General features: G+C 39.8%; 3 protein-coding genes across 3 annotated transcripts; 1 reads left to right on the forward strand and 2 right to left on the reverse strand.

Moving 5' to 3' along the window:
- Window positions 1–412: 412 nt before the first annotated feature.
- Window positions 413–3,115, reverse strand: LOC110959791 (THAP domain-containing protein 6-like). Its single transcript, XM_022206770.2, has 5 exons — window positions 2,943–3,115; window positions 2,212–2,404; window positions 1,991–2,104; window positions 1,244–1,575; window positions 413–1,078 (listed from the first exon to the last, which is right to left on the reverse strand). Exons 1-4 carry the CDS (start codon window positions 3,020–3,022, stop codon window positions 1,393–1,395), a joined length of 570 nt encoding a protein of 189 aa, XP_022062462.2. The 5' UTR covers window positions 3,023–3,115; the 3' UTR covers window positions 413–1,078; window positions 1,244–1,392.
- Window positions 3,116–3,255: 140 nt separating this feature from the next.
- Window positions 3,256–14,675, forward strand: ddx55 (DEAD (Asp-Glu-Ala-Asp) box polypeptide 55). The gene is made up of 14 exons (XM_022206760.2): window positions 3,256–3,453; window positions 3,532–3,582; window positions 3,873–3,959; window positions 4,093–4,184; window positions 4,706–4,768; window positions 6,619–6,768; window positions 8,025–8,217; window positions 8,301–8,383; window positions 9,105–9,236; window positions 9,319–9,411; window positions 10,820–10,934; window positions 12,615–12,783; window positions 14,106–14,392; window positions 14,477–14,675. The coding sequence occupies exons 1-14, from the start codon at window positions 3,346–3,348 to the stop codon at window positions 14,624–14,626; spliced, it is 1,773 nt and encodes a 590-aa protein (XP_022062452.1). The 5' UTR covers window positions 3,256–3,345; the 3' UTR covers window positions 14,627–14,675.
- Window position 14,676: 1 nt separating this feature from the next.
- On the reverse strand, window positions 14,677–20,980 carry eif2b1 (eukaryotic translation initiation factor 2B, subunit 1 alpha). Its single transcript, XM_022206761.2, has 9 exons — window positions 20,679–20,980; window positions 20,494–20,595; window positions 19,198–19,334; window positions 17,259–17,375; window positions 17,071–17,183; window positions 16,926–16,994; window positions 16,603–16,678; window positions 15,980–16,105; window positions 14,677–14,865 (listed from the first exon to the last, which is right to left on the reverse strand). The coding sequence occupies exons 1-9, from the start codon at window positions 20,689–20,691 to the stop codon at window positions 14,710–14,712; spliced, it is 909 nt and encodes a 302-aa protein (XP_022062453.1). The 5' UTR covers window positions 20,692–20,980; the 3' UTR covers window positions 14,677–14,709.
- Window positions 20,981–23,426: the final 2,446 nt, after the last annotated feature.

Here is a 23,426-nt window from a genome sequence, read left to right on the forward strand (position 1 = left end):
TCCACTGTATATTAAGACTCCCACAGTTATTTTAAGTGTTTTTCCAATATAATGCCAAATTAGCTGTATTTTTTAACAGAAAATGTATTGTATTATTTCTTTAGCATTTTTCATGCTTTGTCAAATTACATTCAAATTTATATGAAATAACACTTAAATATGTAGTTTTTTAGAGACAACATTTTCAAAAAGATAACCTCCATAGACTTATAAAGAGTAGACGCCACATCGACCGCGACTGCCTATTGGCGCTGACGAGCTGTGGGGCCGCCATCTTGGAGCGGTCACCTGCTCCACTCAGCGCTGTTTGGCAGTGCATTTAATCCATCCTAACTCTGAATATTAAACTGATTTTCACGCGTTTTTTTTTTTTTTGCTGCAGAGATCATACATGTAGCTATGATACAAGACAAAAGGTTCGGTGTATTTTAATATTCACAGCTGCATTAAGAGTAATAGAATATTCTGATACATGGAGTATCAATATAATCAATACATCAGAGAAAATTATTATATAAATCAGAGTATCAATATAATTCATACATATATATTAAAAAAGTTATAGATCAGAAAATGATAATAAATATATATATATATAAATCACATAGAGTATTAATATACTTCATATCAGGTCAGAGAGCCAGAGTTCCAAGGCTGTGCAAAGCAGAGAGAATAAAATGTAATGTACATGTAAATTCTCAAGTTAAAACAAGAACATGACATCCCTGCCCCAAACCATATTCACACATGTACAAACTTGCTCATGAATATTTTACAGCTAAAATCCCTGAAAGAGGACTGTTTTGCAGAGCTTCTTTCTCGTGCTCCCTTTCTGCAGGTCAAGAGAGGCAAGTTTGGCAATATGGTGCAGCCTTATCTTGAGAAACACAGACACAACCAAGGACAACAAGCTGGAATGATGGTTGTCGATACCAAACTGTGCTTCTTCAATGTGTTCCCCAAGCAGAAAAACATCCTCCATTCCAATCTCCTCCCGGACGATGTGTGTGACTGTTGACACCTTTGGAGCTTGCTTTGTTGAAGCCTGGTGAATCACCTTCTCTGCAACTCTCAGCACCTTATAATAATAATAATAATTGTTATTAATATTATAATAATACATTATATTTACATAGCACTTTACACAGTGCTAAAAGACACTTTACAGTCCAGAGAAAATAACAAAGAACAAAGCAACTTTAACATACAACATAAATAAATAAACAAGATTATAAAATCAAACCTTCACTGTGCCTTGTGATGGAATCAGTAGGCCGCCATTGTTTTCCAGAGCTAGAAGATGGTAGCTCTCGTCAAATGATGATGGTACATCATCTCTGACCAAGCTTGCACAGCACACATCACAGGACAGCTTTCGTAGAGTCTGCCGGACTACAAATCCTTTTTACTTTTTTCCATCAAATCCCCCAAAAGACTCTCTACTGTGGTCTTTGCCCTCTTTTCTCTGGCCATGGCGTTTTTCTTCTCTCGCTCCAGACTTTCCACTCTTGCTAGGGCTTCATTGAGTCTGATCTTAAGAGCGGTAGGAGAAGCAGGCAAAGCATAGCCATGATCCTAGAGAGAGGGATGAACATGGTTTGAGTGATGTTTCACTTCACACACATCACTTTGACACCACTAGGTTGATGGCTCACATTCTTTCTTATAGTCATCACCTGTCAAAGCGCCTGCAAGCAGTGTGTGTGTGTGTGTGTGTGTGTGTGTGTGTGTGTGTGTGTGTGTGTGTGAGTGAGTGAGTGAGTGAGTGAGTGAGTGAGTGAGTGAGTGAGTGAGTGAGTGAGTGAGTGAGTGAGTGAGTGAGAGAGAGAGAGAGAGAGAGAGAGTCAGGAATGCATGTTCAACATGTCTTCAATTGTGTGTGAATGGGTTGATGTATGAGTCTGTTTAATATGAGTGGCAGAAAACAAGTGAGATTTGAATATGTCCAGGTCCATTATGATATGATGTTTACAGTAGAAATAATACTCACATCATTAGGTTGAGGTTGTGGGTTTGAGGTTCCAGTTTTTGGATCATCCTGAGAGGCCACGGACAGGCTCTCTTCAGCTCTTCTGGAGGTAATTGTACTCCTGCTCTTTACCGGCTAAAATGAAAAAGAATATACAGGGCTAAGTATCTCACCCTGCTTTGTGATTGATAATATAATATTTACATTTATGAATGCTAATAGCCTTATGATGCTACACCTACTTTTTGGAGGTGAGCTGGGAAGCTGAAGATGGATGGAATAACACCATCTCTGAGTCGGACAATCTGACCTGTCATATCAAAATCGCCCTGCTTAAAATGTCCACAGCAAAGCACTGAAGAATCACTTGCAGTGAATCCTTCCCTCCTCAAAGCCACCTCCCACTTCTTCCTCATAGCTTTGTCTTTGGGAAACCTTCAAAATGAAAACGGAAGATTTGGGAGAGTCTATACAAAAACATATTACAAAAGAGGTCAAGCTTGTTTTCTTCCTTCGAATTTCTTACAACCTGACTTCAACAAAACTCCTATTTTGATGCATATCTGTTGATAATGAACCAAAACTTCTTAGAACTGTGAATAACCTTGTTTGCAAACTATTCTACAGTCAGATGTTCAGTTGTCTGTATTTTTAAGTAAGTGGGTGGGTATGAGACATTAGACGTAGCTTACTGTTGTTAGGGTGAATTACATGTGAATAATACAGTCTGTGCCACCAGTGTAAAATTCGCTGGTCAATGTTATACCAGTAATATTTGTTTTAGCATTCCTGTGTCAGTAGTAATCTAAGTCAGTGTTATGGAATATGACTTATAAAGTCTCAGTTCACAGACGGGTCAACACCGCCACTAAACAAAGCCTAGCTAGCTGGCCACGATTTCGCTGGTGGGCATAAATACAGTACAGTAATATAAAATTCACAAAATACAACCAATAGTAATGTTCAATCTTACTTGTGAAAAGTAATCCCTCGTGCCCTGGTTTCGACGGTCCGCCGATTTGAACATGAATATGCGGCACAGTGCTCTGGCATCTTCTTCTTTCTGCGGCTTAACTGTAAGTACGATGACCAGTCCAAGATGGCGGCCGTATTTCTTTCTCTCTTTTTTTGGCGGCCGAATTTCTTAAGCGGCAGCAACCAATGCGATCTCTGTAAAACAAAGGAAATGACGTTGAATAAAAGCTAAAATCTAAATAACATGGTGATGCGGAACCATACTTGGGGCAGTAGCGCTTCAGTTCCCACCCGGACTGTAAACATCAGCGCACAGGGAAATAAGAGCAGCGTGCAGTTGGTTAGCTACCAGCCAGCTAACACCTTTAGTTGTATGCTGTGTTTCATGCTTTCTCTGCAGGATGGCCAACACGACAGACGGGACGTGGGACCGTTTACCGGTTAAACTCAACGAGAAGATTCTCGAAACGCTCGATGAGCTCAAGTTCACGCACATGACACCTGTACAGGTGAGCCCTAACTTTAAAACAGCTTGTCTACTCTGTGCTGTAAACACGCCTTCTGATCTCATGTTGTTCTCTCTATAGTCCGCCTGTATTCCGCTGTTTATGAGCAACAAAGATGTGGCTGCTGAGGCGGTAAGTGTTTAACCAGTTAACCAGAACTTCTAGTTAATTTGTTGAACTCAGTAAGGACATGATGTAGGACATATTTCAGACCTACAGTGTGTCCAGTTGACTGAGTGACCAAAAAAGTCTGGAATCTGCCTGGAAACCTCACGATTATTATTATTTTTAAATCAGAAATTTAGATTTAAAAAGACATATTTTTCAGTAGCAAAGCTCTCTAAGTAGTACCGTTCTCTGAGGCCTGCTGTTCTCTTAATGTCAAGATGTACAGAGTGGTTATCTGACTCATTTCACTGTAGGTGACTGGGAGTGGAAAGACACTGGCCTTCGTCATTCCTATTATAGAACTGCTCCTGAACCGAGAAGAGAAACTAAAGAAGATGCAGGTGAGGATGGAGGCTCTTTCCTGGATGCTGGAGTGTTGCTGTCTAACACGCAGAGTTGGAAAAATCCAAAGCTTAATGATAACGTCTCATAAAAATGAAGCCTTGAAAACGCGTTTAATGGTGTTCTCTGCAGGTTGGTGCCTTGGTGGTGACTCCCACCAGAGAACTGGCCCTCCAGATCAGTGAAGTAATGGAGCAGTTTATTCAGAAATTTCCCCAGTTTACGTAAGTAGAAGGTCACTTGCAGGGTATGTTCTTGTTTTTGAGCTGAAATGATCTGCTGCTTACCTAATAACGGCCATTTAGTATAATGGCAAAACCAACATTACCTCTCAGCTTTAGTCCGTCATCTATACACCGCTTAATCCTCATTATGGTCACATGGGCTGGAGTCTATCCCAGCTGACTGAGAGTGAAGGCAGGGGACACCAGTCTATCACAGGGCTACATATAGAGACAAACAATCACACTCACATTCACACGTACGGACAGTTTAGAATTACCAGTTAACCTCAGCATGTTTTTGGACTGTGGGAGAAATCTGGAGTAACTGGAGGGAGAACATGCAAACTCGACGCCGGGAAGGCTGGGATGCAAACCGGGGATCTTGCTGCAAGGCGAAAGTTCTAACAATCGAGCCACTGTACAGCCATCTAAAAACCACAGTTGTGTCAGTGTTGGAAATGGCATCATTTCTCATAAACCTGTTCATCTGTTTTTGTGTTTTCTACATTTGTGTGTTTCAGGCAGATTTTGCTCATTGGTGGCAGCAACCCAATAGAAGATGTGGAGAAGTTCAAGGATCAGGGGTATGTCAGTCAAACCTATCAATGAAAATGTTATTTGTGTAGCAGCTTTTAAACAACTTAGTTCAAAGTGCTTCATAGATGGAGGAGGGAAAAGCTGATAATGACGTAGCCCTAACCCAAACATAGAGCACAATAAAGCTAGACAGTAAAACAATCAAAACTAGACATGACAATGGTATTTAATGGTGTCATTCTGGAGCTTTTTTGAGCTCTTTCACAAAATGAAATTGGTTCATATACAAGCAGGTTCTTGTTGGATACCCAAAAGTACCTGGGGCCTCATTTATAAAACATTGCGTAGGATTCATACTAAAGTTTGCGTACGCCTATAATACGAAAAGGGCGTATGCCCTTCACTCCTGATTTATAAAACTTTGCGTAAGCACAGCTGCATGCAATTTCTTGATAAATCAGACACCAGCTGGAAGATTGCACAGGTGGATCCACCTCACATTCCGCCCACAACACACCCACATTTTACCATGAATGGTCAATGCAAAGTAACTCATGAATGTATCTGTATATAAATAAGCTGCTGATCCACGGCATTTCACGCAGCGCCGGCCGGCAGTCTTTTCACTGCTGTGCGTCAGGATGAATGAATCATGTGTTGACCCAGGCCACCCTGCCACTAAATTTGTTATGATCATGTCCGATGTACAAATAATTTGTAAACTGATTGAATGTACATTTTTTCGGTTCACATAGACACATTCATTTTCACTCGGGGGTTGTGGTGTGAAGCATGTGTGCCTGCGTGCCTGTACAGGGCTGATTAATGTTTGGACGCTCATCCCATTCGGCCGCATATGGATAAATAAACAAAAGTCTTTACTTTTTTTTTTTTGCCTTTTTACTGTGATAGTTGCAGTGAAGAGTGACAGGAAATGGGGAGAAGAGTAGGGGAAAGACATACATAAAAGTGCCGCGGGCAGGAATCGAAGCCGGGCCACTGCGTCGGAGACCACCCCTGCAAATGGGTCTTCTGCTTTCCCCGATGAGCCATACCGGCGCCGGGTGATTAGTAAACAAAATTATTTAATAAAGATCACCGCACCGGCCCCAGATGTGGACCGGCCCTTCGGTCAAACGACCGAATGAAGTAACGTTCAATCCGCCCCTGTTGATATATGAACATAGTTCTGCAAATACAGTCGTCGGCCGAATGACGCACTATATGAACATCTACAACAATGAGGGTTTATGATTATCCGGCTCTACAAGTCTAATATGTGATAACAATAAAGGTTTGAGATCAGTCTGGTTTTAATTCGCCACTTCACCCTCCGGCACTGCCGTTCCCTCTGTCTCCAAAATGTGCTTAAGCAAGCATCAAAGTTGGCGCACCGGTGCGCACATTCTCACGCCAAGTTTGTTTTAGAAATCACAACGAACACAGCGTACGCCACTTTCTACGTAAAGTTTGTGATTTTACGCCCTGTTTTGTGCGTAAGCAAGCATCAAGAATCAAGGTTGGCGAACCGGTGCGCACATTCTCACGCCAAGTTTGTTTTTATAAATCACAACCTTTGTTTTGTGCGTACGCAAGCTTTATAAATGAGGCCCCTGGGCCTTCAGATGATAGGTGTTTCTTATTTGAAAGGAAGAAAATGGAGAACATCTGCAGAAAATGAATTTAATCACACTTGTTGTCTATGTCTGCACAATATCTGGACTTGGCTAATGTAACTTAGTTTGATTGAAGCAAATATGCACATAAACAATATGATTCACTATCTCTTGCTGTTTAAGTAAAGTCTGCTATTCCACGGTCAAATAGTTAATAAGAGAAAACAGACACAATTATTGTCTTTCTTGCCGACTTACATTTGTGCGTCTTTGTTTTTTAGGGCCAACATTGTGATTGCAACACCAGGCCGTCTGGAGGACATGTTCAGGAGGAAGTCTGACGGTCTGGACCTGGCCAGCTCAGTAAAGAGTCTGGATGTACTGGTGCTGGACGAGGCTGACAGACTGCTCGACATGGGCTTTGAGGCCAGGTATAGCATCTACATGAATATTTACTTATTAAAAAATTCTTATTTACAATAGCTTGTTTTTTTTAATGTTCTTCAGGCTCTGTTTTTCACCACATTCAGGTTAAATTAAAATAATCGATACTGCATTTAAAATGTGAGCTTTAAGTTTAGTAAATGTACACTACTAACTGTGACAGGTTCAACCTTTTTAAAACACAGTGCTCAAGGATAACGGTGCAAAAGTAGTTAGACATTAGGTAACTAAATGTTAAACTGTCTGAACCCCAAATAGTTTTACTCCTGTCACCTATTCACTCACTGTGGGCTCAGTTTTCACAGCACAACCATGGCTAGAAGTACAGAATGGCACCTATAATGCCATGAGAAAAATGAATTTCAATTTGAATTTCATTATATTAATAAACGCATACAGCCTTCTGCAGGTACTCACGGGTGTTACAAGTTCTGGGGAAAAATGTGTTCTACGGACTATAGATACTTGACTTTTGTGTCTTGTCTCTTTCTGTTTTTTACTAAATCTGGTAAGAGTAGTTTATTTTTACTCAGCCAAGGAGGCAGAACCTAGGCGGAGTTATGTGATGATTGGCATACGTTTGTCTGTTAATCTGTGAATCTGTCTGTCTGTCCGTGTGCAACATTACTCAAAAATGGACTTACGGATTTGGATGAAATTTTCAGGGAAGGTCAGAAATGACATAAGGACCACGTGATTAGATTTTGGCAGTGATGCAGCTTATAGTCTGGATCCACAGATTTGTTAAAGATTTCTGTATCATTGCTAAATAGCGTCACAGCGGCACTGTAACTATGACAACAAGTGAACACCATGTCAGCTGCATGATGACGATCACATGATTTCGATTCTACTACAATTCGACCGCTGTGGACTTATTGGGATTTATCCGTCGGAAATCATAAGACTGAGCAGCCTTGGTAGAGTACTGCGCTCTCAGAGTGCTTTTCTTTATCGCAATTTTTTTTTAAAAAAGAGATTTTGAGGTAATTTTTTTGATTTGATTCATTTTGCCAGTGAACTTAAAGTTAAAAATCTGATGATTCTTTCAGTGTATACAGTTTATGGCTGAAAAATTATGACATTTTTGGTTTTGTGGTTGAGAATGTTATTGTAATATCTGTTCTTTATTTCCAAACTTAGTGTGCTGAGTTTGAAGTGCAAAACATATGCAGCTGTCCAGATCCTGAGTCTGAAGTGTATTAAAGTCATATTACCACTAACAGAGTGTTTGTGTGTCCAGTCTGAACACCATCCTGAGCTACCTGCCCAAACAGAGGCGTACAGGCCTGTTTTCAGCCACGCAGACTCAGGAGCTGGAGAAGCTGGTGAGGGCCGGCCTCAGGAACCCTGTACGCATCACGGTCAAAGAGAAAGGCCTGGCTGCTACTGCCGCCACCCAGAAAACTCCCTCCAGACTCTCCAACTACTACACTGTGAGTGTGGGAGTGATGTTGTTTTGGTCAGCCTCATATTTAAGTGTAGAGGCGACACAAACACTCTGGTGTTGTCATTTCAGATTTGCAGATCAGAGGACAAGTTCAACAACCTGGTAGCTTTTCTGAGGCAGCACAAGCACGAGAAGCACCTGGTCTTCTTTAGGTATGTGGTAGAAACTTTATTATGTCACATTCCACGTTTTAATCTGTCTTTGTGTGTTGCTAAAGCATACAACTTCTATCTGTAGTAAAAGAGATAATAGAGCCATAACACATTAACTGACTCTAATTTATAAGGCTCTTTTAGGCCTAATTCCTCCCTATTTGTGCACTTTATTACAAAGAACAAACAGCTGCTATGCCTTATGTTCCTGCACTACTCTTTTTTCTACCTTCTCCTTGTGTACGGACTGAATTCAGAAAAAGAGATTTCAGCTTTGCTGTGACATGGAATTCTTAATACAGGCTGAACTCAAACTCTCTGAATTTATTCCACTTGGAACTTTCCGTTTTATCCTGACGGATAGACAGGGTGAGGGTGACAGCACTTGTGTTTTTAAATTTTAAATCGTTGTTTGTTGTTTGTGTTACAGCTCCTGCACTTTTTTATTGTAGAACACTTTTGCACCTTCAAAATTGTATGTTTTAAGTTATACTGTCACCTTCTCGTAATTGTTTTATGATGTGTGCTGCTGACGTCTTGGCCAGGTGGGTTTTTATCTGGTTTTATTTTAAAAAAACAGCAACTAGGAAACATCATAGTTTTTACTTTTCTAATGGTGGTTATTTGGAAATGCTGATCAAGTCACATGAGTTTAAGTGACAAAAGTGCGATTCAGTCTGCAGTTACTGACTGGTGTGATTTGTTTCTATCTCACTACCAGCACCTGTGCATGTGTAGAGTACTATGGTCGAGCTCTGGAGGTGTTGGTCAAGAAGGTCACCGTCCACTGCATCCACGGAAAGATGAAAAACAAGCGCAACAGCATCTTTGCTGACTTTCGCACCCTGAAAAGGTAAAAATCACTTTGTGTTGTCATTTTGTGGTTCAGTTAATCTGGCTGTGTTGTTTATACACTACATCTTGTTGTGCTGCAGTGGGATCTTGGTGTGTACAGACGTCATGGCCAGAGGCATTGATATCCCTGACGTTAACTGGGTGCTGCAGTACGATCCTCCCAGCAGCGCCAGGTGAGGAAACAACCACTGGGGCTAAATTTTTTTCACTGCAGATCAAGTTGTGCACCTCTGTGGAAGCAGCACAACCATGACTAGAATAGAGAGAATTCAAATTTATTCTGTGCAGTATGACACAGAAGGCCACTAATCTTAAAAAGGAGGAAAAAGTTGCATGTCTTTATCTGTTACGCAAAAAATCTGTAAAGGTGGTATTAGCATGTACAACATGATCTTCCAATAGCCCACCGGCGCTACCAATACTGGAAAAACAGTACACATCATGGATGTTTTTACTAATTATGTGGCGACCGGCGTTGGTTTGTCTGTCTGTTCGCAACATTGCTCGAAAACAGACAAACGGATTTGGACTGTGACGACAAGTGAATATTCCATCAGCTGCCTGCTGGCGATCACTTGATTGTGATCCTACGTCAAATCCACCGTTGCTGACCACAAATTTTTTTAAAAGATTTCATCTGTCGGAAATGATACAATGACTGAGCAGCCTTGGCAGAGTACTGCACTCTGAGCTTTCCTTGTCTTATTTAATTTGTGTCCATGTTTGTCTCCACTCTGCAGTTCAGCTGAAAAGTCACTGAATTTTTGTCATGTGACTGTTGGTCACATGGTTTCATTGTTGCACTAAGGAGTGCAGATTTTTTTTTTTTTTTTTTTTTTTTTACAAAATCAAGTTAGAGCAGATGGTCAATTTTTAAATTAGACATGTAGAGTGATTGCTAAAATATCACAATTTTAAGCTTGGATTTGTTTTTTTACTAACTGAACCGCATGTCACAAATGAGAAGTTCGAGGGCTGAAAATTCAGTGTCTCTTTTTGCTTTTACACTTTCTGACCAATAACTGTAATTTTGGCCATTTTTGGAAAAACATCCATCCATTCGTCCATCCACTATCTATACACCACTCAATCCTCATATTGGTCCTGGGGGGCTGGAGTCTATTCCAGCTGACTTATGGTGAAGGCAGGAGACACCCTGGACAGGTCACCAGTCTATCACAGGGCCACATATAGAGACAAACAATCTCACTCATGTTCACATCTATGGACAATTTTGAATCACCAATTTACCTCAGCATGTTTTGAACTGTGGGAGGAAGCCAGAGTACACAGAGAAAACCCACACCTGCACAGGGAGAACATGCAAACTCCATGCAGAAAGATCCCAGGAAAACCGGGACGCAAACAGAGTTCTTCTAGCTGCAAGGTGACATTGCTAACCACTGAGCCCCTTTGAAAAATATAGCATGCATCGTTTCATTTCTTAAAAAGGGATTTTTGTCTCAAACTGGAAGAAGTAGTGCTCTAGTGAGCATTTGTGGCAGCAGAAACGCAACCAAAATGGAGTCTTCATTTGTTAAAACACATCTTTTAGATGTTTACTTCTTTTGTGTGTTTCAGTGCCTTCGTACATCGATGTGGACGGACAGCACGTATCGGTAATTATGGCAATGCCCTCGTCTTTCTGTTGCCAATGGAGGAATCCTACGTCAACTTCTTGTCCATCAACCAGAAGGTGAATCCAGTGAAATCACTCACTTTTGGTGTTGCTCTTGTTTTTTTACTTTAACTGACCCACAAAACTGACAGAGGGAAATTTCATGCAGTGGAAAGACAAAATGTGATTCTAAAAATGAAACTGATCGCTGAAATGAGCAAAAACTAGCATTCAAGTGAAGTAAACCTCTTAGTAAAAATTAGAGCTGGGGAAGATTATAATTTCCACTCAGCGAGTGAAAGCACAGATGAATAACTGTCAGATAAGGTATAGTACTTGCTAAATAGTTAATCCATCATTTTACATATGATAATAAAGTACAAGCATATATTGATCCAAATTTTACAATCAAAGTAGTTGTCCAAAATCTAACATTGTGATTATTTTCAGTCTATAATCTAGGCTATTATATGTATATCATAAACCTGTCAATACATGACTTAAAAAAGTTTTCTAAACAATTATCATGTCCTGTTTTATTCATGAGGTTTTACTACTGTTATTGTAAATTCCCCCTTAGCTCTTTATTTCCATCCTAATATAGCTTGATAAGAGTACTTTAAAGACACAGGATTGTTGGCCACAATCCTGGTTGATTGAAATCGTTCACACTCAACCGTTTGGTCATGAAGGAACAAAAAAAAAGCTCATGTTTTCTGGAGATGAACTATGTTGAACAGTACACTGAGTGCTCTCTGCATGCTAGCCTTATGAGCCTGAATAAATGAGTCAATGTTCAAAGTTTTGTTGTCTCGCCTTAATAGCTTCATATGAAGCGTCCAGACCACTCAGGTCATCAGGGACCGGTTTACTGTGTGTTCCCTGAACAGAACCAAAAATAGTGAAGCAGCATTCAGCTTTTATGCTCCTTACCTGTGGAACAAACTTCCTGAAAAGGCCTGAAACCATGTTGTTTACTGTGGCTTTCTCTTAGATGCTCAATCTGTTTTCTCTCTGCACGTTTATGTATTAATCCTATGATGCTCATTTCTTAATGTCTACCTTGAATTGCCTTGTGCATGAATTGTGCTGTACAAATAACCGTGCCTTGCCTGGAAATCCTGGAAACATACCTCATATTTTCCTGGAAACAATACCTGGTATTTAACTGTAAATTCAAAACATACTTGCAGAAAATACAACATGTTTATAATAAGAATATCTGCTTGTTATTATAATTGAGTTGTAATGGAGAAAGTAGTCAGGTAACTGGCAGGCAAAGGAAAAACATTTATTTCAAGTTCACTGATGAGATCATGTAGACAAATGTTTGTAGTATAACTGCCGAGTCTGTGACATTGCCCAGTGGGGCCTTTGTTTTGTTCTTCTTTTTTTTTTTTAGTTTGAAGCCCAAAATAAATTAATTTAAAAGCAGCTGGAAAATGCTGTTCAACCAATGCGCGACATGTTAGATTGATATTTACTGATTCCCCAACAGGTCTATAAATGTAAGGCAAAATTCATGTGTGTATTGTTCAACTGCATATTTTCCTTTGTTCTCCTTAAAAACTCACATAATTATTGCAACTAATTCTTTCTCCTTTACCCCTTATAATAGAAATCAAATTGTAAAAGACTTTTCTTGGAAATATTTTTGTAAGTTGCAGCAGATATTTTTTAATTATGAGGAAAATTTAAAGGAAACTAGTTGTGGTTGATGTTGCTGTAAAACAAGTGTGCTACCAACATCTTTTTCAGTGTCCGCTGCAGAAGATGAACCCCATCAGTGATGTCGTGGACGTGCTGCCCAAAGTGAAAGCCATGGCTGTGGCCGACCGCGCCATGTTTGACAGAGGCATGAGGGCCTTTGTCTCTTATGTCCAGGCGTACGCCAAACATGAATGCAGCCTCATCTTTAGAATCAAAGGTAAAAAGAAGAGAACTTAACCCTTTGAACTTAAAGCTTATTGTGGGTGCTTGTCACATTTTGACTTACTGTTGGCTCATTTTTCAGTGTCATATTTCAATGTGTGAAATAAAAACTAATCCAATGTTTAATGCTATAAACATTCCAGGCAACTCAGAGATGGTGAAATAGGAGTTGGTGTAAAAAATGTTGATAATTTGGGTGCCCCAGTAGCTCAACTGGCTGAACAGGCGGCCCATAAACAGAAGCTATTGTCCTGACACAGCGGTCATGGGTTCAAATCCAGCCCATAGCCATTTACTGCGTCTTTCCAATTCTACAATTTCATTTAGCAGACGCTTTTGTCCAAAGCGACGTACAACACAAGCAAGAATTCAGACATAAGGAAAAACCTGTAGTAAGTGCAAAAGTGCGATTGGTCAAAGGTGTTGCCATCAAGTTGCAGAAGAATTGCTAACCCCCCCCCCCTTTTTTTCATCTTTGTCAGTGCTAAGTAAATGCTAGGTTTTGGGCCACCTGACTTATTCTACCCTTAAGGTGGAGTCGGATTAAGTGCCTAGGTGTTCTCTGAACAATTGAGTCTTCAATTGTCTCTTAAAAGTAGAAAGGGACTCAGCAGAATGCACAGAGTTTGGTAGTTTGTTCCACCATTTGGGAACAACAGAGGAAAAGAGTCTGGTTAGAGATATCGAGCCGTGCTGGAAGCACCAGGTGTCTCTCACATGCTTTCCCCCACACTTCTCCTTTCCACTGTCATCTATTATAAAACCTAAAAAGGTCCAAAACCTAACTTTGAAGTTAATTTGAGATGGATTAACCCAGTTGTCTTATATGAAATAAAACAAAGTTCTAATGACATAAATCATGAAAAACAATGAATTTATTCGATTTTTTTATTTTACAGAAATTGAAAAAAAAAACAGCAATCAGCATGTCTCCAGTGTGTCTATGTAAACACAGCCTGCAGTTCACCTGAAAAGTCTCTGAACAAACTGTCACGTGACTGCTGGTTGCAGCTCAATCATTAATGGCTTCTGGTTACACTGAGGAATGCATTATTTAGTTTCTCTCAGAATCTGGATAGAGCATACTTTTTGTTTTTTGCAACTTCTTAAAGATTTGTCAAAGTGTCCAGACAGAGCCACAGATAAGTAGTTGGAGGATTATTGGAAAGTCAAATCTGATAAATAGTCTGGCACTGATAAATAGTGGAATTTCAGCAATTCTTTAAAAAACATGTCTCCCAAACTCGCCAGGCAGCTTTTGATGCTCAGATATGTCTTTAACCCTCCTCTAACATTTTGTCCCATGTTTTCTTTAAGATCTGGACTTTGCCTCCTTGGCCCGTGGCTTTGCACTCCTTCGCCTGCCAAAGATGCCAGAACTGAGGGGGAAAACCTTTCCTGATTTCACTGAGATGACGGTGGATACAGACACCATTCGCTACAAGGACAAGAACCGGGAGAAGCAGAGGCAGAAGATGCTGGCTGAGCAGAAAGACAAGATGATCCTTCCCAAAAAGAACTTTCAGAAGAACAAAGCCTGGTCCAAACAGAAGACCAAGAAGGAACGCAGGAAAAAGAAGGACGCCAAGAGGAAGCATGACGAGGTATTTTCATTAACTGCTGCTGATAAAGTCATCACACAACTAGATTTTAGTATTTATGGCTCCTTTTAACCTGTTTCTCTGCAGGGCTCTGATGTGGAAGATGAAGACATGAAGGAGCTTTTAAATGACACTCGCCTTCTCAAGAAACTAAAGAAAGGTCAAATCAGTGAGGAGGACTTTGAGACACAGCTAACCAGTGGACCAAAATCAAAGCACAAAACAGATGAACAATAACAAAGCAGCTGTATTCAAGTGGAAACCAATTAAATCTCTTGACATTTGACTACCTTTTGAAAAGGGCTTTTATTGGAGGATGGTTATAAATAAAGTTTGATGAGTTCATCACTGACGGCAGACGGAGTGAGGACTCCCAGGTCGGTGAAGAGGAGGGTGATGAGGGAGGGAGGGGTGTAATCGATCACTGGATGCTCCTCTGAAAAGTTCTCTACAGTCTTCAGGGTGTCTGCTTTGTACTGTGAAGGCAAAGACAATACGTTTCAGATCAATCCTCTGACTAAGTTTGGGGGGGAAAAAAAGTGTCAAGTGTAGACTAGATATTTAAAATAGATGTAGCCTCCAGGTCTGAAAAGTAAAGTCTCAAACCTGCATTATTTCTGACAGCCAGCAGGGGGTAACTGATCTGGCTGCAAAAAGAAGTCCAATTGTACAGAATCTATAATAAAAAATGACCTTAATTCTCACTTCATCTGTTACCACAGTTAACCTTTTCCCCAATATGTTTACGGTCTCAATCACTAGTGCCAAGTCTTCTTCAATACAGCGTAGTGTCCATTTAGTAAATTATGGTTTCATTTAAAGAAAAAGTGATTGTAAAGAAGGGTATGCTAAGGTTGCATAAGCCACCGATTCATTTATTTTTCAGATTCCATCTGAAAGAATTGTGGAGTGAGTTTTATTTGCTTAGCATCAGTTACAAAGCAGTTGGAGACTGCAGTTTGAGCTAGCAGTTCAAATTAAATGCAACAGAAACATCAACTAAAATAAGTGTTTACTAATTACCAAGTCAAACTGTGATGTATAGCAGAAGTTGTCTTTCTAGAAGGTGTGACATCAGTTTATTTTTGACTTGCCTTCAAGAGAATTTTTAATTTTTCTAAAAATATCTTCTATATAAGTGTATCAACTAATACTATGTCCATTTAGTATGTATTTGCAAAAGATTTTCTTTGAAAGCAGGATTTATTTTTGTCACTGCTGTTCAAGGTGCAATCACAGCGTTCTGGGACTAAAATGTGGTTTCAAAACAGCCGGTCACAAACCAGTGGGTGATGTCACCCTCGCTACATCCACCTTTTATATAAAGCTGCAACAATTAAGCAATTTTACGCTAATAAATTAACTATTTGGAGAACTGGTTAATTGATTTGAGTTATTTAGAAAACAAGCCTCTTGTATGTGAATGTTTTCAGTTCTGTTCTTCCTATGACAGTAAACTGAATATCTTTGGGTTGGCTGATCAACACTTTTCACAAGTTTCTAGCATGTTACAAAGAAAATAGTCGACAATGGAAATAATGGTTGCCTGCAGCCCTACTTTTATATCCAGTCTGTAGTACAAATTCATACCTTAAATTTATCTGGCACGTCTTGTTGGTTGAGTGGATACAGACGTACGAATTTGAAACTCTCTGCCACAACATAGAAGGGCTTGTTGTGAGCTTTGGAGCACAGCGCCATCTGATAAGTGCCGATCTGCAAGAATAAAAACAAAACATCGAGGCCTCTTTTTGTATCACAAACATCATGTCTAACTCATATCCGTTACCTGTAACACAAAGCAAGTTTAGGGGGTTATGTAGGGGCCTGGATCACCAATTAAGTTTTGGGTGTTTGTTTAAAATAAGCTTTTGTTTGTTTCCCCAGTTGTTATTTGGGCTGGTGAGAAAACTTGTCATCAAACCATGACAGTTGCACCACGAAGCAAAACTAATGTGTTGGTGAGGTGTGTTGAACTTAAATCTTTTTTTTTTCCAATGTCATGAAGGTTACTTTCTTATAACCTGATCATACTGCTGCTACTTTACATATCCAATTTATTAATGGTGAGCTCACTTTATGAAAGATACACAAACACACCAAAACATTTTTTCCCTATACGAATGATAGTGGAGTGAAGCTAAACATTTTGTTTGACAGAATGAACTGGCTACGTGTGACTAAGTTGAACAGGCCTCTGAGTATTTATTTACCTTATTGATGATCCCTCCACTCTCCACAACTCCCTCTGCACCAACAATAACTAGATCCACTTTCTCCAGGACATACCTGCAAAATATTTTTAAAAATATGGGATTAATGCAGGTTCCTAATGATGACACTTAGTCCTTTTAACTCCAAACAGTTTTTTGGACGTTCTTCCTCACACTGAGCTCCTCTATGGAAACACCAAAGTCATATTTACAAGTACAGAACTCCGAAATGTCCTCTGTGCACTATAACTTCCCTTTCAAACTGACTGTCGAGTTTTAGGTTCAAAGTGTTCAAACAAAATGATGACAACAACTATGTTTACCCCACAGCTGCATCCAGGACGACTGTTACTGGAACTTTGAGTTCCCTCAGAGCTTCTGCCATCTGCCGCCTGAATAAAGAACAAACAAGCTGAACAAGTGTTCGTCCCTCAGAATAAAAGCAGAGTGCAGTTTACAGACACTCACCCAGCTGCATCAGGCTGCGATTCAGTCACATAGACAGAGAAGCGCTTCTTCTCGCCGGCAGCTTTTTCCAGAACTCTGAGGACGACTCTGGAATACGAGTGGGTCAGGATTTTCTGCCAGAGAGGAAAAACGAGTCAGTGTACCGACTGCATGTAAAGAGCAAGAAATAAGATGTGGCGTGTACTTACAGCGCCGTCTTTGATGAAGGTGTGACACAGCTTCGCAACCTTTGCTCTGGACATGGAAATCTTCTCCAGAAACAGTTCTCCTCTCTCCTCCATCACCTTCTTACAGCGAGACAGATCCTGATGAGGTGAAGAACAAAGACTTAAACAGAGACAGACTTTGTTTCTCTAGCCATTAACAACCAAAAACAGAAACACTGAAAAGAAAGATTTAAATGAGAATAATAGTTTTATGGAAATATTACAGCCACAGAACGGACGATGTTGACTTAAAACAAATATTCTGCCTGCAGAGAGTTTTTTTTATTTCAGTTTTCTGATGTTTTTTTTTTTTTAAAAGCACAAAATGCTGCTTAAAACACTGCTCCACGTGGACATGCATCTAATTCTAATTGAGAATACGAATCCATTTTAGTGATATGCTAAAAAACTGATCTAACATATTTAAATGGCCCTAAATGGTAATAGAGCTCAATCAGTATCTCTTTCATTTTGGTCTATTACTGATGTGTGTGGAATGATTTGATTCTTGCCATTTTTTTTACAACCTATTACATAAAAAGATGCTTGAGGTCATTTAGAAATGCTGTCATCACATATATAGTTTGTCCAGTAGAGCAGTTCTGACTCCAGTGTTTACAACATTCCCAGCACTGTCTGCAGCACATGTAGCAGAGTATGTATCGCAGCTGATCGGACTGGGATGCAGAATCAATGGCTATGTTCAAAGTAAGTTGCTAACTGATTCTTTTACTCCCGAAAATTGCTGTCAGTCACAAAAATCCACAATCAGCCAGTGTTACAGCCACAGGTGATTGTATGCCATCTTCTTTCTGTGGTGGATTTTTTAGGCCTTTGTATGGGGAGATGGTCTGTGTAGGCCCAGCTGTGGCTGGTTTGAGAGCCTCTCCAGAACCCCAGCTGCCGGTCATCTCAGCTAATGAGTCTGGAGCTGAAGACCTGCACTGCAGCCTTTGTTCTCGCCACCTCCTGACCGGTCTGATTGGGCCAACACTCAGTTCCCTCCACCTTTAGTCAACTGGTCACAGCCGTCATCACACCTGGAGAGAATAAATCCTACAACCAAACTCTCAGTCAGGGTGCCTGGGATGTAGTACGACCAGTTCACCCTGGTGTCTCTTTGTGTTTTGTGTGTTCTGTAGCCACTGAGATGTGACTACCTGGAAGTCAAGCTTCTGTTGTCAGCTGCCAATTCAGTGAGAGGTTCTAAAGCCTTGGTGAAGACTGAAACCTCTGTTAGCAGCTGACTGGCTACTTGTGTCTTGTGTGTGTTTCGTAGCCACTGAGGGGTGGTGATTTGTGTTTTGTTGGAAACGTGAGTTTTCAGGAACCAGTTTGATTTAGTTAATTCTGTGCATTAGTCAGTATTAGTTTCTGATGTTTGTGGTGGGTGTTGCTATTGTGTTTAAGTTTCACAAAAGGAGTTCAGTCGTTTTGTTTGGTTCTTTGATTTAGCAACACCAACCAGTCTTGCTTTTCTTTGTTTTATGTTAAATTTGTCACTGAGCAATAAATTGCTTTACCTAAACCATCTGGTTGTTTTTGATACACTCTGCTGACCCTATTGGTGGGTCATAACAGCCAGCCTCTAAATAAAACCAGATTTTGTCATGGTAGTAAGGCTGCTTATGGTGCAGTAGATACTGGTGTAACCTGCTAAATAACAATACCACTGTGCTACACTAACTTGCTGCCTAATATAGCCAATCCACTCACAAAAACCATTGTAACCAGATAAGTAATTCTCTTGTCAGTAGTTTAACGTTGTAGCTGATTGGTGTATGATTTTCATGTTTCAAAAAAGTTATTTGGAAAACAGCATCAGCTGTTCTGCATAAGTCATTTTTTGATCTGCACAGCAGACCTGGTGGAGACTGACCATCTCACTCAGAATATTGAACATGAAGTTGTCTTTTCTCACCTGATGCTCCAGTGATGTGAGGCTAATGAAGCGCAAAAAGAGCTCCCCTCCTGAAGAGACAGCCACAGAGGAGTCCACTCCTGTCAGACAGGTAGTGGCTGATGTCAGACTCTCTCTCAGGCCCAGGAGGGTCTCTCCTAAAGTGGCAGAGAGAGTTTGTTGGAATATGTGCAGATGATGCTGAATTTCCCCCAATATTCAAACATAACACATCCCCCTTGTGTTTCAGTAGTTGTTCAGAACACACTTTCAGACTACTGAAAACATCACATATGCTTCCTCAAAGCTTGACCCACTTCAGACCAGGTCAGAATCATAAACACCTACATTTAGACTTGTCAAATCCGGACTTGATTATCCCAGAGAAGCTAAACATGTTGTTTTTCTATTTGTAAAAAGAGCAAAAAGGGGCAATTTCACTGCTATTTTCCCACATCTAGATCACATTATACCATTTCTAGATCAAAATTCACTATGCTTAGACTTCTCATCTATACTAGATTAACAGGTAGTGTATAAGACCGTGTAAAAGACTATTTTGTGGGTGAAAACAATGTAAAAAGGGCAATTTCACCAATTTGTTTCACATCTGCATATTATATCACGTCTACATCAAAAATCACTTAACTTAGACTTCGTAGGCCTAGACTAGCTTAACTAGGGGGAATATAAAGACTGTTTGTGTGACTATGTACTTTGTAAAAACAGTTTAAAAATGACAATTTCCCATTTTTTTACATCTTGACCACATTATTCTCGGTCTACATCAAAAACCACTACCTAAAGTTGTCACATCTATACTAGGTATGGAGGGAAGATATAAAAACTGTTTAAAACATCTGTCTTTGTGAAAACAGTAACAAATTGGCATTTCTTCACATCTAGATGGCAATACACCATGTGTAGATCAAAAAATGCTAAACATGGACTTGTCAAGTCTCGACTATCTTTATATACAGTCTATGGTCTAGACCAGGGTAAAAGGGAGGGTATAAAGGCGGTCTAAAACACTGCTTTACTAGTGAAAAGACAGTTAATTTCACAGTATTGTTCAGTGTACACCACAGTACACGAGGTCTGGATCAAATACTACTTTACCTAGACTTCTCAAGTCTAGACTGGGTTAACAGGGACTGGAAGACTATTTTATTTGAGAAAATAGTTACAAAAAACTCTCACTGCTTTTTCGCTATCGACAAGATGTTACCCCTTGTCTAGAGTAAATTCCACTTCACATAGACTTGGCATATCTATACTGGTTTTATAGGAAGGGTATGACAACTGTTTAAAGCCCACCTTTGTCTCTCTTGAGGAACTCCAGCAGAGTGCGGATCGCAGCCACAGCAGAGGCCATGTCCGGGTCTTTCCTCATCTGATCCCTGAAATACTCTACCAGCTCTGACGGAGACAGGATGACAGACTGAGGTTAATATTGCCGAACACAAAACATGGTAGGAAAAACGATACATGGGCCAGCATACCTTCTTCATTCATTCTGAAAGGAGCCTCCGTCTGTAATGTGAAAATAAACCACAGGTGAATTCTACGGGATTTAATGAGTCCACAGTTTCAGACACATGCCAGAGCCGCCAGGTCCGTCTCAGTCCCAACACTCACAAGACTTGAAATAAAACTTTACAATTAACAACAGCAGTCGCACTTCTCAGAAAATAGCAGGTAAAGACTCTAAATTCAATCTGAAAAGTTTGGTTGTCACTAACTGCTGAGTTACACAGTGTTAGCTCATCCTGCACAGAAGTGCGTGTTGACGTGTCGCACAGTGATGACGCAGCACGTTCCTTCTGTCCAGCAGCGTGTCGTCTTGTGGTGCTGTCGGAAATGTCGATGTGAAGTTAATATTCAGGGCTGAGATGGATTTGTTGGAAATGTGTAGTATAAAAACAGTGAATCACTGGGAGTTTTGTAAATATTTGTGTTTAATTGACTACAACGAGATGTAAATGTGCCCCAAAGAGACACAAAACAACCTCAAGACGCAAAAAGACGACGCAAGCATGAAAACTAACTCAGAAACAGAACTACTGTAAAAAGACACAAGATATTAAAATAGCTGAGACGATCTCTTTAAAAATACAAAAGAACCACAAAGACACAAATTGCCTCAAAATTTGCAAAATGGCCACAGCATGCTGCAGTGACAAAGAAAACCACCAGAAAAGGCTAAATGAATAGACTGTCATGTAAAATGACCATAAAAAAAAGCCACAATTGGTTTCTAAAACATCATCACTTAGTTAAAAGTAAATGTACGTGTTTCAAATGTAAGTGACTCTTACTGTGGGTACCTAGAATTAAAGTTTGCTGCATTAACTGACAGTTTATGACAATATACAGTAATAAAACTCAGCTGTAGTAACATAAAATATGTCTTCCACTGAGAAGTTAAATTTGCTGATAAATAATGCACATTGATAAACACTTAAATGTTCTTCTACCTACTTCGAGTAATATTATATTGTGCTAGAAACCAGTTATTAACTTAAGCATGCTGCTAACGCATTCCAAAGTATCGAAAATTTTCTATATACTTCAACTGAAGATCATTCCTGTTCTTGGATGATTATTGTTACATGTTTATGTTGTAATTACATTTTTAATATAGTCTTTTTTAATAGTTCCTCACTAAGACCAACTACTTTTGTGTAGTTTTGAATTAAACCGCGAGAGGGCAACATGTTCCTTTTGAATTTTTTTATCAACATCACTTAAGGTTCAGTCAAGTGATCCTGAAGGGACTAGGTGGACCACAATGTAATATTATCTACTTTAATATATCAATAGTTTGTGTACACTGAAAAAGTGAGATCAAGGAGTCCCCAGATATATTTGGCTGTGTGGTGCTTTTGTGTCTTCGTGGTTGTTTTCTGTCTTTTCTGGGATTTTGAAATTTTCTGAGGTTATTTAGTGTCTTTTTATGGTTATTTTGATTATATTTGTGAGGATTTGTATCTTTTGAAGTTGATGTGCCTCTTTAGTGAGGCCTTTGTCGAGGGTTTTGTGTCTCTGGTGAAAATTTGTGTCTCTTTAATTGTGTTTTGTGTCTTTTGTATGACTATTGTATTTTTTTTGGGGGGGGGGGTTAGTTGTTTTGTGACTTCTGATGGAGATTCTGTGTCTTTGTGGTCGTTTTTTTGTCTCTAGAGGGGGCTCTTTCATCTCTTTGTGGGAATTTGGTCTCTGATGTTTTTGTGTGAACATTTTGCTAAAATCAGCTTTTTAGTGGAATCATTAAATGATTCTCTTGCTGGGCAAGATTGAACAACACACTACATAACTGGTCACATAAATTTATTCAGGCCTAAATGCCAAACAATAAAAACACTTTTTAAAGGAGGATGTATGAAGAGGAGACAGGTTGCGAGGATACCAACAGACTAACATGAAACGTATGCGTGTGTTATGTATGTGTACATTATGTGTTTCATTGTGTACTGAAAACCTCAATTATGCATCAGGATGAAAATCCATTTCAAAACAAAATGTTGCTTGTGATGACAGAATATGACAATAAAAATGTACACACAGGACCAGAAGCCACAGTTTCTGCACTGTACTGCTGTTCATGAAGCAGCTAAGCTATTGCACCTGACTGCAGCTGAAACTCACATTTATCTGGTGACATTCTAAACAGGTTCCCAATGTTGTGAAGCAGATGACATGAAAACACACCAACCGACACAGTCATTGTTTACTGGTTTCTGATTAAATTTTCTACCATCTCTGAATGTCCCTCAGTGTTACAGTTTCCACAGAACTCTGGTTTTTAGACATCTGATAAAAGATAATGGTAGCCACAAAAAATAAAAGGAATCCACTTGATCGTAAGTTCTACAGATGCTGCGAGTGCATGAGGACTCTGGCGGTCACTCTTGCAGCCAACAGCAGAACATTTGAGCAGCTTTGCTTGTGGCTGTGACATGTCTGGTTGTAAAACTGGAATGTCATCTAGTTAAGGGGTGCTTGAGGAATGGCAATGATGTCTTTACATTCTCACAGCTTTTACTTTACACCTCCAAGTTTTCAAAACATACAAAACAAGAAACAAAAATTAGGGATGTCCCAAAGCCAGACTCAAGGATCGAGATCATGGCATTTTTTAAAAATTTTTAAATTCAGTAGTATAATTTTATTCAGCACCCAATCCTTTGGTTGCATTTACTGTCACACATGTCACAAAGGGAGAGCACAATTTGTGGCAGGACACTTGG

This window comes from Acanthochromis polyacanthus, chromosome 18, assembly GCF_021347895.1.
Source record: "Acanthochromis polyacanthus isolate Apoly-LR-REF ecotype Palm Island chromosome 18, KAUST_Apoly_ChrSc, whole genome shotgun sequence".
Classification (NCBI taxonomy): domain Eukaryota; kingdom Metazoa; phylum Chordata; class Actinopteri; family Pomacentridae; genus Acanthochromis; species Acanthochromis polyacanthus.

Coding starts and splice junctions, on each gene's coding strand:
- LOC110959791 (XM_022206770.2), bottom strand. CDS start 3,022: ATGCCAGAGCACTGTGCCGCATATTCATGTTCAAATCGGCGGACCGTC. Junction 2,105..2,211: donor TCCCAGCTCACCTCCAAAAA/GTAGGTGTAGCA, acceptor TTTTCATTTTAG/CCGGTAAAGAGCAGGAGTAC. Junction 1,576..1,990: donor CACAACCTCAACCTAATGAT/GTGAGTATTATT, acceptor CCCTCTCTCTAG/GATCATGGCTATGCTTTGCC.
- ddx55 (XM_022206760.2), top strand. CDS start 3,346: ATGGCCAACACGACAGACGGGACGTGGGACCGTTTACCGGTTAAACTC. Junction 6,769..8,024: donor GACATGGGCTTTGAGGCCAG/GTATAGCATCTA, acceptor TTGTGTGTCCAG/TCTGAACACCATCCTGAGCT. Junction 14,393..14,476: donor CCAAGAGGAAGCATGACGAG/GTATTTTCATTA, acceptor GTTTCTCTGCAG/GGCTCTGATGTGGAAGATGA.
- eif2b1 (XM_022206761.2), bottom strand. Junction 17,184..17,258: donor CCTTCATCAAAGACGGCGCT/GTAAGTACACGC, acceptor CCTCTCTGGCAG/AAAATCCTGACCCACTCGTA. Junction 16,995..17,070: donor TCGCAGCCTGATGCAGCTGG/GTGAGTGTCTGT, acceptor TTCTTTATTCAG/GCGGCAGATGGCAGAAGCTC.